Source organism: Triticum aestivum, chromosome 2D, assembly GCF_018294505.1.
Source record: "Triticum aestivum cultivar Chinese Spring chromosome 2D, IWGSC CS RefSeq v2.1, whole genome shotgun sequence".
Taxonomy (NCBI): Eukaryota; Viridiplantae; Streptophyta; class Magnoliopsida; order Poales; family Poaceae; genus Triticum; species Triticum aestivum.
Window position 1 is genome coordinate 133350091 of NC_057799.1, and position 14727 is coordinate 133364817.

Here is a 14727-nt window from a genome sequence, read left to right on the forward strand (position 1 = left end):
TAAACCCTTGGACCCAACATTCGGTCTTCACAGCTGACCTAACAGCTATATATGCTTGCACGGTCGTACCTGCCATGCACATGGCTTCATCGTGTCCTCAACTGCAGCCTAAACAGACAGAGTACAGAGTGCCCTTTTTCTGACCCAAATCTTGAGCAGATGTAGACTCTGAAACGCAGTGCAGACAAGTAGATGACCAAACTCGTTGCATATGGCCGGACTCTCTACGCACGCTGCCTTCTGTGCCCTATAAATAGCAAGCAGCAGCTGCTATCTCTCCCACACAACAACACTCAAACCACACTGCCAGAGCTAGCCAGTGCTGCACACGTCGAACAATATGGCTACAAAAAACTCTGCTGTCTTCCTCCTCGGGCTTCTTCTCTCTTGCGTTGCCATGAGCAGCGCGGCGAGAATCCTAGAAGAGACCGTTCCTTCCAAGGAGGAGCACCAGCCCGAGGTGCCACCGCTTCCCAAGGTAGAACTGCCACCGTTCCCGGAAGTGCACCTGCCACCTAAGCCTGAACTTCCCAAGGTGGAGCTGCCGCCGCTCCCCAAAGTGCACTTGCCATCTAAGCCTGAGTTGCCCAAGGTGGAGCTGCCACCTAAGCCGGAGCTGCCCAAGGTGGAGCTGCCAACGTTTCCGGAGGTTCACCTGCCACCCAAGCCGGAGATGCCCACTGTTCCCGGGTTCCACCTCCCGGAGCCGGAGGCCAAGCCATGAGAACTGCCTTATCAATATTGTTGCCTTGTTGTACCTCCTCTGCTCCTCGTACATGTACCTATTGTCGTGTCGTGTCGATGATCTGATTGTTTAGTTGTGGTTTTCAGTGAGTGTTGTGAGTGATCTGCTCATATGTTGGTATATATGAGAAATATATATTTTGTTCTCACAATTACCCTTTTCTCGTAAGAGCGCTTCTTAAGTATGCATACTTCCTTACAACAATTTTCACAGCAAGCTTTGATAAAACATAAAAGCCCAAATATTTTTTCTTCGACCTCAAGCCGTCCTAGCTTTAACAGCTGATATTTACAAACCACACATTGTTGTTGAGTTTGCTTCAAAAGTACTGATGCTTGAGAGGTATGCTTGAGTAAGAGGGTATCTGAGGGATGTCCCAAAATCACACGGTTCTGGGTGCGTGGGCGTGGTAGCTCACTTCCCAAGGTGGAGCTGCCGCCGGTCCTGGAGGTGCACCTGCCACCTAAGCCTGAGCTGCCCAAGGTGGAGTTGCCGCCAGTCCCGGAGGTGCACATGCCACCTAAGCCGGAGCTGCCCAAGGTGGAGCTGCCAACATTCCCGGAGGTTCACCTGCCACCCAAGCCGGAGCTGCCGCCGAAACCCAAGATGCCCACTGTTCCCGGGTTCCACCTCCCTGAGCTAGAGGCCAATCCATGAGAACTGCCTCGTCAATATTGTTGCCTTGTTGTACCTCCTCAGCTCCTTGTACATGTACCTATTTGTCATGTTGTGTCGATGATCTGATTGTTTAGTTGTGGTTTTCAGTGAGTGTTGTGAGTGGTCTGCTTATATATTGGTATATATATGAGAAAATATGTTGTTCTCACAATTCTGACAATTACCCTTTTCTTGTAAGAGCCCTTCGTAAGTATGCATGCTTCCTCATTACAACAATTTCACAACAAGCTTTGATTGCGACCCCAAGCCATCCTAGCTGTAAATTTTCTCCCGCATCCGTCAGCGGACACGCGCGCGTGGGTGGGTGGGGGGACCAATCTGCAGAAACGGATGCGGGAGGACGCCATCCAACAGTAGCTGCATACATCCGGCCTTCCGGTTTTTTTTCCTAGTCCGCACGATCAAGTAGCCGCATGCAAAGGGTACAAACATTCAAATAGCCGCATGGAGCACTAGGTTCAAATTTTAAAAAGTTCAAATATTACATCTCAACATTGTTGTCCGCTTTCACCGTCCATTGATGCTCAATCAGATCTTCCTTCAGCTGCTCGTGAGTTGGTCGATGCCGAATTTGTTTATGCATTTCATAAACTCCTCAAATGTGGCCGGATTCTGTTCCGGAAGTTGGATAGGATCACCCATATTCTCAAATTCCAGAGCTGCGGCAACATCGTCACCCTCATCCTCGACGATCATGTTGTGCATGATCACACAACATGTCATCACCTCCCACAAGGTTTCCGGATCCCATCATTTAGCAGGTCCACGAACAACTGCAAAACGGGCCCACAGAACTGTAAATGCCCTCTCGACATCCTTTCTAGCTGCTTCTTGTCTTTGGGCAAAGTGAGCATTTTTCTGGCTAACTAGGTTTGCTGCCAAGGGTAACCCATGGAGGATAGATACTGTCATGTTGTACTCATGTCCATTGACATTATAGTGGCAAGGAGGAGCTTTTCCTTCAGTCAACCTCGCAAACAACAACGATCGTTACAACACATTGATGTCATTGTGAGACCTGGGCATGCCAAAGAAAGCGTGCCAAATCCAAAGATCCTATGATGCAACTACTTCAAGAATGATGGTGGGCTTCTTAACATGACCCTGATATTGCCCTAGTAAAGCCTTCGGGCAGTTCTTCCATTTCCAATGCATGTAGTCAAGAGATCTAAGTAAACCTGGCCACCCTCTTGCTTCTGAGATTGCCACGAGCCTCTCCGTGTCTGCCACAGTTGGTTCTTTCATGTACTAAGGTCCGTACACCTCAACCACGGCAGTTGCAAACCTGACCATGGCATCTCTGCATGTGCTCTCAGACATCCGTAGGTACTCGTCCCACGAATCAGCGGCTGTGCCATATGAAAGCATCTGGAGTGCGCTCGTGCACTTCTGGTAACCAGAGAAGCCAATCGTTCCCAAGACGTCCTTCTTAAGGATTAAGTAGTCATCATAGGACCGGACGCCATGATACAAATGATCGAAGATAGTCTTGCGCATTCGAAAACGCCGACGAAAATGGTCAGCAGATAGTGCATCTGGGGAAAAGTAGTTGGCCATCAGTGGCAAATGCCCGCGCGCCCTGTTGTGGTTGAGCACTCGATGGCCCTTGATCGAGCCATTGAAATTGAGAACATACTTCTCCGCACGCTCCGCGTCTTCAAGGACCGCCTGCATCATCGCCGTCTCATCGGAGTACTCCTCCTCGTCCGACGAGCCGTCAGACGACTCAACATACTGCTCGTATACGTACTGCAAATCAGAATCCATTGCTAAAAAGAAGAAGGGACATCTGTTTTAAGCTCCGGCGGTTCATTGAACAATTGACGGCCATGGTAGAGGATGACACCTGGCTGGGCGGTGGAGGAGAAGCGGCGGGGAGCCCTGCTGGAGCGCCGGAGGTTAGGGAGACGCAGATTTTCGGCAGGGGTGTGGCATGGTGGCCGGGGTGGCGGAGCGACGGTGATGGCAAGAGAGAAAGAAGAAATAAGAGAAAATGAGGAGGATGGAGTCGCGGGGTCCGGGAAGGGTTTTGGGTGGGCCTGGGGTGTCGGATTTGTACGTTTGGCGTGTCCGGACTTCCGCAAAGTCCCCCCACTTTTGTCTCTGTTTTGCGGGAGAAATAGCGCCCGAACCGCCCGGCAGACTGATACAGGACCGCATTGGATGGCTTCGGCGGTCCGGATAGCGCGGTCCGAACGATTGCGGGAGGTTTACGAGTCCGCTTTGGAGATGCCCTAACCCCCGATATTTACAACCACACACATTGTTCTTGAGTTTGCGTCAATAGTCTTAATGCGGATGAGCAAGAGGGTGCCTCAAGGGTGTCACCAAAATCACACTGTTCTTGGGTGCATGGGCGTGGTAGCTCACCTCCATGTTGTATGGGTGCTTGGTCTCTCCTTCTGTATTTTTTTTCTTTGACTTGGTCCTTCTTTTAACTCCAATGTCGCATCCTTGAAAGGAAGGGGCCAACTGGTGATTAGTACTCCCTCCGTTCGAGAAATCTTATTCCAAGTTTGTCCCTCAAATAAATGTATCTAGCATTAATTTGGAGCTAGATACATTCATTGAAAAGACAACTTTTTCGAACGGAGGAAGTATATGACTAGCATATGCAGCGAATGGAAAACTAAAAGAAAGAAGCATCCAGTGAATGGAGGTGGCAATGATTTGGGTGTCAAGTGTTAACACAAACGCCGCTGGTGAGGACTGCAGGGCCACCTTTTTGTTACCTTACTCTGTTTTTTTTTCTAAGATCCAGCAAATTGCTGGCTTCAATTAGATTTAGCAGAAAGCAGCGGAAGAACAATATGGGGAGGATCCGAAGATCAAAGAAAAAGAAAAATGGCAACCCCATTGGCTGCAGAACAACATTACACTTACAAGGCGAAACGCCATCCACCCACAGCGAGACTACACAGCTCCGACTCTGGCGAAGGACTATGGAGAAACAAAGCAAGGTTGGCATCGCAGAAGATCATCAAACGGACCACCTGTCACCCGTCATCGTACACCACCGGTGCCTCGCCCCGCAGCTTCGATTTCACAGCAACAAGCAGCCGAGGTAATCTTATGGACACGTTGGAGAAGAGCCGACTACCATGACCAATGCCACGCCTCCGACGATGCTCACCACCGTCATCGTCGCCACAGAAGCCAAACCGCCCTCATTGCCGGACGGACACAACCAAGCAGCACGAACGACATCCCTATCTACCACTGGTCCCTTTGGCCGGTAAGAAGCTCCTAGAACGATGCCCAAGAGGTGCGACACACGTCGCCATCATCGTCCGATCCCACGGGATCATGGGTTTCCCCCGAGCATCCTTGCATAGTGGAGCGAGCAGGAACGCCTCAGCGACGCCTTCAAGAAGGAAGCGGCGCCCGCAGACACCGTCGTCGCCTGCCCCGGCCCAAAAACCGGCAGCAAGGTCTTCACCCGGCACTGCACCTCCAACCACCAACCCGAGCCAGACCACCACCACAGGAGCCAGATCCAACATGACTGGTCAGATCCGGCACCCAGTGCATCAGCTGCAACCACCCTTGCTCGCACCATCGGCCATGTACCGCCGTCCACACGGTCAGCAAGCCGCCCAGCACCACCTCGCCCTGGAGCCGCTGCCTCGGCGACCTCCCACTTGCAGATCCACGAGCACAATGCAGACTCCCTGACAACTCCTGCCTCCACCAAACACCACCAGCACACCCACTCCCGCTGCCTCACTCGCCGGGACCAGGATCTCGCCCGAGAATCAGCAGGGTGCCTCCAGTGAGCACCCTGGCTGGCACCACCGGCGCTGGGCCCGCTAGGACCGTGCCCCCATGGCCGGGGAGAGCAGAGGAGCCATCCCGACCAGAGGAGGACGTGGCCCGAAGGCCCAGATCCAGTCCCCCCAAACGCTGATGTGCAGCCACCACCGAGCGCCGGCCAGGGGCGGCTCTGCCGCCAAGAGGGACGCCGCCCCTCGAGCAGCACGCGCCGGCCACCCACCGCCGGCCGGACACACGCCACCAGTACCCCGAGCGCCGCCAGATGCGCGACCAAGGGTCGCCGACTGCAGAAACCGCCCCGCCGCCGCCTTCCCTAGGGCACGCACGGGCTTCGCCGGCGTCCCCTCCGGTGGCGGCGCAACGAGGGAGGAGAGGCGGGGTAGCCTGGCGGCGCGGCTAGGGTTGCCCCAATTTGTTCCAAATTCAAAAGCCAAGTAATAAGACAACAACAATCAAACCAACGTTACCGAGTGCTCAACTCTTAAGTTCCACACCGCAGAGCGAACACATAGCTAGTTAAGCGATTAAGCAGGGTTTGTAGCTAAAGTAACTATCTTAATAATACTTTAGAGACAAATAGACAACTACCAACTTCAGGACCTTGGTAAGTAGACAAGTTTAGAGACCCAAAAGGGCATTTGAACCAGACATTGAACTCAAATTTTTATTTAATTTTCATTGTCTCTACTAATTGTATCCGATTTGGAAAAAATTTGACAAACGGACGCGCGCGTGTTATTCTTATAGCATAACCTCTCGGGTGCCGCCAGTCGTCAAGCTCGGATGTGGGAGGAGTCGAGTTGGCAGCAGCTAGCAATGGCAATTGCTGATGTACAAACTTGCCTGTGTTCTTCTACGATCTGATGGTCCCTTGGACAAGGCGTTCAGTCTTAGCAGCTGGCCTAACAATTGCGTGTTTATCCTCAACATCAGCCGCAAAAGCCGAAGGAACTCTCTAATCTCTCTTCACCCAATTCGTAAGCAGGTAGCCAGTCCGAGACTAAAAATTAAAGAGCACACATAAAACCATGAGCTGCAGGCGAGTAGGTGAACGGCCTCGTTTCAAAGCACTAGATCCAAGACACTCGATCGTTTTTTTAACTTTATAAATAGAACGCAGCACCTGGGGAAATACCCTTTGGCTCTCGCATGTATATACACACTATATGGGGTATTTTAATAAATAATTAAATAAAATGTCAAAATAGTTCAAAACTATAGGTTAAACTTGACTTACTTGCGCACTAGTATATAAATTTTCACAAAATAAAAACCAATGTTGACTTCACAGCAAAAAAGACAGAATTTATTTGCTATTGTAGGTCACTATTCATGCTATTTTGATCAAAAATTTGTCTTTTTTGAAAAAAAGTCAAAGAGGAATTTTTCTTTTGTGAAACTTTTTTCACTAGTATAATGGAAGGTCAAGTTTATTTCAAAAATATTTTTAGAATAATTTGACTATTTATTGAATTGCTAATTTTTTTCCATATATGGTAGGAACCAAACGTTCCCCTCCGCAGCACCTGCTATCTCTCCCACATCAAAACTACACCACAAGAGCTAGCACAACCATTTTCACGAAAAGACGGCCCTAGAGCCGCATTTCATTGATTAATCAGGAGAGGAACAAATACAAAGACTTTAGAGTTAGAGACTAGGTGAAAAGCCTGAAGCTGGCATCCAGAAAAATACAGCGAGCAGCATTCAAGGAGGCTCAGAAAATCTGTCAACCAGGGTAAGCCCGGCAGCCGACTAGCATCGCGCTTCATCCATGATACGTCCCATGAGTTGTGGAACGGAGCACCTGTCGCCACTGAAAACACGGTTGTTGCGTTCTTTCCATATCATCCAGGAGATCAAGCAGATGGCTGCCTTCCAAACTTTTTTCTCATCCACCGGGAGCGACTGGAGCTGTGTCATCCAGTTGGTCTTCAGAGATAAGCATTGAACGCTCGAGCTCACCGCTGTCGTCAGGTTTAGGAATGGGCCGGCTAGCTTATTGATAGCCACCGTCCACAACTGTTTGGTGAAGCTGCAGTCCACGAGCAGATGGTTAGCAGTCTCCGGTGCAGCGCAGCAGAGTGAGCAGACCGGGTTATATGGTATGCCCCGGATAGCCAGATTGTCAGCCGTTAGACATCGTCCGTGAGCAGCAAGCCAGAGGAACGTCTTGGCTCGAGGTGCCGCTTTGGCGGACCAGATGAGCGCCTTGTCGTCGGATTGCAGAGCACCTTCAAACTGGCATAGGTACGCCGACTTGGCAGAGTAGTTTCCATCAGCCGTCCAACGCCAAGTCACGGTGTCTACCACCGAGTCGCTGAAGCTTATAGCCGCCGCCATCTCCGATAAGCAGCAAAGTTGTCTGAGCACCAGTGCAGAGGGGTTGGGCTTGACCAGGCGCATCCAAAGATTGTCTGTGATAGCCTCACGCAGCGATAGGCGGCGCTTGGTACAGTGTTGCAACAGCTCGGGCCATCGGTCAATTGGGCGCAGACCCTCTGCCCAGTGCAAATCCCAGAAAGGGGTGGACCTGTCTTTTCCAAGAAGATGGTTGCTCAATTAATAGATAAGCGCTTGATATCACACAAATGACTCATGGAAAATCCACACTAAACAATCCCATGATAGGAGCACGAGCAAAGAGAAGACAAGTGAAGACGGTCTTCATGGCTTAGCCTCCGGTTCCGTGAAGTGGAACTCCGGGATGGTGGGCATCTCTGGCTTCGGTGGCAGCAGCTCCGGCTTGGCTGGAAGGTGCACCTCCGGAAATGTTGGCAGCTCGGGCTTGGGTGGCAGGTGCACCTCAGGGAACGCGAGCAGCTCTACCTTGAGCAACTCGGGCTTAGGTGGCGGGTGCACCTCCGGGAATGGCGGCAGCCCGACCTTGGGCAGCGTTGGCAGCTCGGGCAGGTGCTCCTCGCCTTTGGAAGGAGTTGTCTCCTCCTCCAGAATTCTTGCCGCGCCGCTCATGGCGACGCACGAGAGCAGCAGTCTGACGAGGAATACAGCGGTGTTTCTTAAAGCCATTTTGATGGACGACCTCGTTTCAAATCCATTGATGTATACATATAATAGTGTTGATTGCACACTTTTCCTTTTAACTTAAAATATTTGAAAAGCACGCTCATGCATGATTCATCCTTATCAATAATTTCAATTGGAAGTTTTTGCCCGATAAACCACGAAATCCAAACTCTGGCACGCAATATTTAGGACACATGCATTGTCCTTTGAGTTTGGCATTGTTAGGCCCAAATACTTTGTGAATAAAGTATGGTTTGGTTACCGTTCAGAAATTCGGGCACCGTTCTGAAATTCCTAGCAGTGATATGAACAACCTTCACGGGCATGAAGGTATTAATGGGAGATAGGTGGTAGAAAATTCTTGGAAACCTGCCGGTTCAAGGGCTCAGACATTGCTCATATTTGATGAATTCTCCCAGCTCGTCCGCCGCGTGAAGGATGAGCCGCCGTCGCCCCCGCCGCACAGCCGCTACACGCAGATTGACCGGCCGTCCTCGCCACCACGACGCCATCGCCGCCTGATAAAGGAGTCGTCGCCCGCGATCGCGACGGTGCATGACCGCATCCTCCACTACCTCAAAGGAGGCGGATATGGCCGTGCCTCAGGCTCGAGGGCCGTCGTGTCCGAGGCGGAGCGCGCGGCGAGGTACGACCGGCGCAATGCCGATCGCCGCTCCGCGTTCGCCAAGAGCGATGTCGCACCGGAATGGGCCCGCAACAACCCCGACCTTGCAGCCGCGTGGGCGCTCGACCGCTCCGTCATCACCGCGTAGACGACCGCCAAGCGCCGCCGCCACCTTGACGGCGAGCTCGCCAAGATCGGCGAGTGGTCGCTTAGCGGCTGGTCCGCCAACGCCGGCAGGGGCAAGGTAACCGCCAGGGCCCCGCCGGCCCGTCGGCAGTGGCCAAGGCGGCCCTCCGCACCGCGCAATAGGAGGCGGAGCTGTCGGACAAGGCTGCCGTAGCCCCCAGCATCCTTGCGCCGCTGGAGGGACGACGACGACAGCACGGACGGCGACGACGATGCATCAGGACAGGCCGGCGACACTTACGAGGTGGTCGTCCGATATATGATTTTTTTATAGTTTTTAGGAAAATAGTCGCAAAATCGTCTGTTTATGTAAGTTATATCCAAACTTGAATGAATTCTGTTCGGTTTGCATGAATTTCGTCCGGTTAGTTTGAACCGTTGTTGAAATGTATGCGCGCAGCGTTGGATGACGGCCTCCGGCATCACTGTCTAAGGAGGGACCGGTCCTCCTTTGTCCGCGGACAGATGTCGGATCAATTTTTTTCCTGAGCGGAAATGCTGAAGCAAATTTAGGGTTCAGCGTTGAAGATGCCCTCATCTCTCGAAACTCTGGAAAACCAACATATAATAACAATGTTGTGATTCATATTCCGAGTTAATTGATAGCCTGTTAAACTCCAGGCTGGTTCTGCTTCGGCAAAATATGTTTGTTGACTTTTGCATTGTTTGTTTTGTCGAACCCTTGGGCACAACGTTTCGTCTTCACGGGCATTGTTAGGCCCAAATAAGTGTGTCGACAACTAATTCTGAGGCTCTGTTTGTGAAAGAGATCTATGACTTGCTTGCTAGTTTGGAAGTGGCTAGCCCCGGATCTGGTAAGGTGATTGCTTGCATCCTGACGAACAAGGCTACAACGGCCAAAATCGAGAAGGTGGAAAAAGCTCTTAGGAGCATAGGCAAGAAGTGTGGCGCCATAGGAAAGGCGTCCGCCGCTGCTTAAATGGATGATCTCAAATGTCTTCGACTGTCCCCATGGTGGTGTCCGTTGTCTTCAGTCGAGGTGTTCCTGTTGGGTGTTCCATTGTGTTTTATAAGTGCAAGGGTTTGTTGTTGTGCGTTGGTTATGTCTATTGGATCGATCGTGCGGTTATGGTGTTCCATACTTTGTGAGTAGTTCGCATGTGGTGTATTTGTATTGGTTTTCGCCCGGTTTTTCATAATTAACTGGGCAATTCTCTTCTTCTTAATTAATCGATGAGGCAAAACTTTTGCCTCCGTTTCAAAAAAAAAAAACGTTTCGTCTTCACAGCTGACCTAACATTGTTGATGTTTTGAACGGTCGTACCTGCCCTGCATGCAGCTTCACGGCGTCCACTACTGCAGCCCAAACAACCAGAGTGCTATTTCCTGTCCCTCACCCAAAATCTTGTGCAGAAATGGACTCAGAAACACGTACATTGGACAAAAGTGCAGACAAGTAGATGAACAAACTTGTTGCAAAATCTGTACTCTCTCCCCACGCGGCCTTTTGCACCATATAAGTAGTCAGCAGCCCCAGCTATCTCTCCCACACTCAAACTGCACTGCCAGAGCTAGCCAGTGCTGCACATGTCTAACACTATGGCTCCAAAAAACTCAGCTGTCTTCCTCCTTGGGCTTCTTCTCTCATGCGTAGCCATGAGTAGTGCGGTGAGAATCCTTGAGGAGACCATTCCGTCCAAGAAAGAGCACCAGACCGAGGCGCCACAAATTCCCAAGGTAGAGCTTCCACCGTTTCCGGAAGTGCACCTGCCACCTAAGCCTGAGCTTCCCGAGGTGAAGCTGCCACAGGTCCTGGAGGTGCACTTCCCACCTAAGCTTGAGCTTCCCAAGGTGGAGCTGCCGATAGTCCCTGAGGTGCACTTGTCACCCAAGTCGGAGCTGCCCAAGGTGAGCTGCCAACAATCCCGGAGGTTCACCTGCCACCCAAGCCGGAGATGCCTAAGGTGGAGCTGCCACCCAAGCTCGAGATGCCCAAGGTTCAGCGCAAGATTTGTTTGCCCCTATCATTTTCCCATTACCCAAAAAGGGTTTCCCCCGTTTTGTATTACAAAGCAACCAACACTGATAACATCGTAAATGCTGGGGCGAGCAGCACAACAAGCCCAAAAGAAAAGAGAAAGAAAGAAAAAATAAATGCCAACAACGGTAGCTCGACAAAGCACGGGTGACCCGCCACCGGTGCGCCCTCCCGACTCGACCCACCACAGACCAATGCTCCGATCCACCGTGTACCAAGCAGCACCTCCAGGAAGGAATGCGACGCCGACGACGCTGCTACCCTGACGAGTCCTAGGGTTTCCCACGACACGCGAAGGGGAGTGGGGATGGATACAACCGACACGCTCCAGGAAGGGGTGGCGGCACCTGCAGGCGACACCGCATCGGAGCCGGAAGGACCGGCAAGGATTTCTCCCGCATTCCCAACCCCCATCGCCATACTGGACTAGAGCCAACCATCCATCTTGCCGCCCACCTGCATGCGCCACCGCGGTCTTGCCGGCACCCACGCCGCCTCACTGAAAACACCACCACGAGGCCAAGAAGACGGAGAGAGAAGCGCTAGGCGTCGGGAGCAGCGACACCGGAGCCACGCAGGAGGGAACCACCTCCACCGCCGTCGTGCGGGAGGCCCGTGCCTCCAGCACCGTCGCGGTCGCCTTCCGGACGTGGCAGCAGGGCACACCAGGCCACCCTTGGTCTGGCCAGGCCCAAATCGGGTCCGCTAAGCCCCGCCGGCCATGCTGCATTAGGCCGGCGCCGCCAACACCCACCAGCCCGCCACACCTCCTATGCATCCCGGGAGCCACGCAGACGCTACACCCTGCCGCCGCCCCGCCCCAACCCAGATGGGGCCCAAGGGGCCCAGATCTGGGCCGAGCGGGCGCCGCCAGACCCCGCCGCCGCGCCACCCTGCTGCCAACGGCAGCGCCGCTGCCCAGCTGATCTCCCGCGCGCCTCTAGGACACACCACCGCTGCGCCGGACCGCCGCCGCCTAGAGACACCTCCCGGATCCGTGCCGTCCCGCGCCGGAACGGCACCAAGAGGGGAAAGAATAGGGCCCGGCGCCGCCAGCGTCACCCTGGTCAGGTCCGGAGGCGGGCGGTAGCGACGGCGGCAGGGAGGGAGGGGAGAGGGAGGGCTTGAAGAGGAGGGGTCCGGGGCGTGGCCGGTCGCCCCCGCTCGCCCGCGGGGGCGACGCAGTCGCGAGAGAGGGAGCAGAAGAGCCGCCCTTTTGCCCAAAAGGATCCAGATCTATTACCATTTTCCCATTAACAAGACGTAAAAGCCTACACGTTTTTTCTTCTACCTCAAGCCGTGCTACTCCTAGCTTTAACACCCACTATTTATGGCTCATGCATTGTCATTTTTGAGTTTGCATCAACGGTCGTACCCTTGGTGCCAACTAGTGCATATGCATGATTGACATCGAGTGAACCAAGGTGGCTGGAATTTCAGTGTCAAGTGTGAACAGAGAGAAGGCCACTGGTAGAAAAAAGCACTTTAGTCCCGGTTCGCAACAGCCTTTAGTCCCGGCTGTGCAACCGGGACTAAATATGCGCGACTAAAGACCCCCCACTTTAGTCGCGCCTCTTACGGACCGCGACTAAAGGCTTTAGTCCCGGTTCTTGTGGCTGACCGGGACTAAAGACCCGTCCACGTGGGCGCCAGTGGTCCGTCGGGGCGGAGGACCTTTAGTCCCGGTTCTCGTGGCCAACCGGGACTAAAGGCCTCCTCCGCAGGTTTAGGGTTTTAGCCCCCCTAAACCTGGTTTCTTTTTAGTTTGGAGTGTTTTATTTTTATATATTTTATTTTGTGTTTTATTTTAATTTTGATGAAGTTTCAGTACACATATTCTACGCTACTATATACATGCATATGAAATTTCAAACAAGAAGAATTCAAGAGGAATATATAATATATATTCAATCTCGGGTGACCATATACAACTTCGAACAAGTTTCCATACACAATTAGGATGGATAACCATATACAACTTCGAACAAGTTTCAATCTCGGGTATGCATATAAATTTCTTCGTCCTCGGTATAGTGTTCTCCTTTAGGATTGATGACTTCCCTCATGAAAAATCCTGCTAATTCTTCTTGAATTGGTCGGAAGCGAGCTTCTAGACTAAGCCTCCTCCGCAAGTTATCCGTCGCGTTCCGCACGCTATCCGATGCCTTCCGCTCAGAGGTGTGTCTCCGGATGTTCTCACAAACATAGTATCCACATAGATTGGTCCCCGATGGCTGCTTATCCACATTAACTAACCTTCTGAAATCTAGCTCATGTTTGAATTCACCGACAATTTCTTCTGAGAACCGTCTCCAAACCCTACAGGGCAAAGAAAATTAAATGAACAAGGGAGTTATTAGTTACTTGATATTAGGAAATGAACGAAAGAGACCGATCGATATAGAGCTCAAATGATTGAAAATAATTACTTTTGCAGCATTTTTCTCATGTCGGCCCAACGCTTTGGATCCGAATCCATAGAGTCCATGATTAGAACTCTCGAGGTGTGAAGTTCAATATTTAGCAGAATCCAGTGGAACCTGCGGACACGTTACATGCACAGTCATGCATAACTCATCGATTAGACATACCATGCATGGAGTAAACAAAAGAGAATGGGCACAAGAGAGAAACACTCACCCAAAATGGTAAGGAAATAGAATATGACTTTTGAGTTGATGCTTTCTAAGAAACTTGTACAAGTCTTTCTCCACGTCTTCGGGGTGATGTTGTAACACATGTCCATTAACGATATGTGGGTCAATGAACCCAACATCATGGATGTTTCTTATTTTGCATTCCCAAATCTTCAATGTGCATAATAGCGTACGCAACAATATAGTTAGGACAATATATATATATAGTGCAGGCAATGAAGAACGAGATGAGGTAGAAATAAATCACTTACAGAACATAGCAACTCAGCATAGATTTGTCGAGGTCGCGCAGATTGAACAGCTGGAACAATTCACTCATATGAACTTGTACAGAGTACCGTTTGGTGTGATGCTCATCTGTAACATCCGCATAAACATATTCTTTGTCGGCCCATGTTATGAATTGCTTGTACCAACGTAGCAGATTTTGCATTTGTGGTGATAGACTCTTTTCCCGCGCAGGCTCGACGAGAGGCCCATTCCGCACATATTGTAATGCTATCTCACATACTGGCGCATCCTCAAGGCCTAAGAAGGCACGAAGAGTCAAACCCATCTCGGACGCTTGTTTCATGGCACTCGCTACAGTCAATCCAAGTGCTGCCGCAGCTGCTATGATCTCGGGGTCCTCTTCCGGGCCGGCTTTCACTATGAGCGGGGGGATCGATTGTTTCTTCTGCATCCCGAGCTGGTCAACTTGTTTCCCGCTTTTTTTACTTTCTTCTTTCTCCCCCTTCAATATTTTTGCTTGCCTACGAAGTTCATGTCCATAGTCGTCAGGCGTATTCAGCTCGGCTTGGGACGGTGTCGTCAAAAAATCCTTAGCCCACTTCTTTTGCTTCTCAGTGAATACTTGCTTGGGCTCAGGCTCTTTTATCGCCTTCATATCCGCCTTCCATTTCTCATAATCAGCAGACGCGGCCAATCCAGCGTGCAGCCCAGCTTTTTCAGACTATTATCGCATCCTGGATACAACGACTTTTTGTGATCCTCTAACATGCGATCCAAATTCTCCCTATCCTTGTCAGTTTCGCAG

The 14727-nt window shown here is 51.4% G+C and overlaps 2 protein-coding genes across 2 annotated transcripts; one reads left to right on the top strand and one right to left on the bottom strand.

Annotated features, from left to right (window-relative positions):
* Nucleotides 1-293: 293 nt before the first annotated feature.
* On the top strand, nucleotides 294-896 carry LOC123049037 (protein PELPK1). The gene has a single exon (XM_044472039.1). The coding sequence runs from the start codon at nucleotides 341-343 to the stop codon at nucleotides 722-724; it is 384 nt and encodes a 127-aa protein (XP_044327974.1). The 5' UTR covers nucleotides 294-340; the 3' UTR covers nucleotides 725-896.
* Nucleotides 897-7864: 6968 nt separating this feature from the next.
* Nucleotides 7865-8227, bottom strand: LOC123055717 (protein PELPK1-like). The gene has a single exon (XM_044479614.1). The coding sequence runs from the start codon at nucleotides 8225-8227 to the stop codon at nucleotides 7865-7867; it is 363 nt and encodes a 120-aa protein (XP_044335549.1).
* Nucleotides 8228-14727: the final 6500 nt, after the last annotated feature.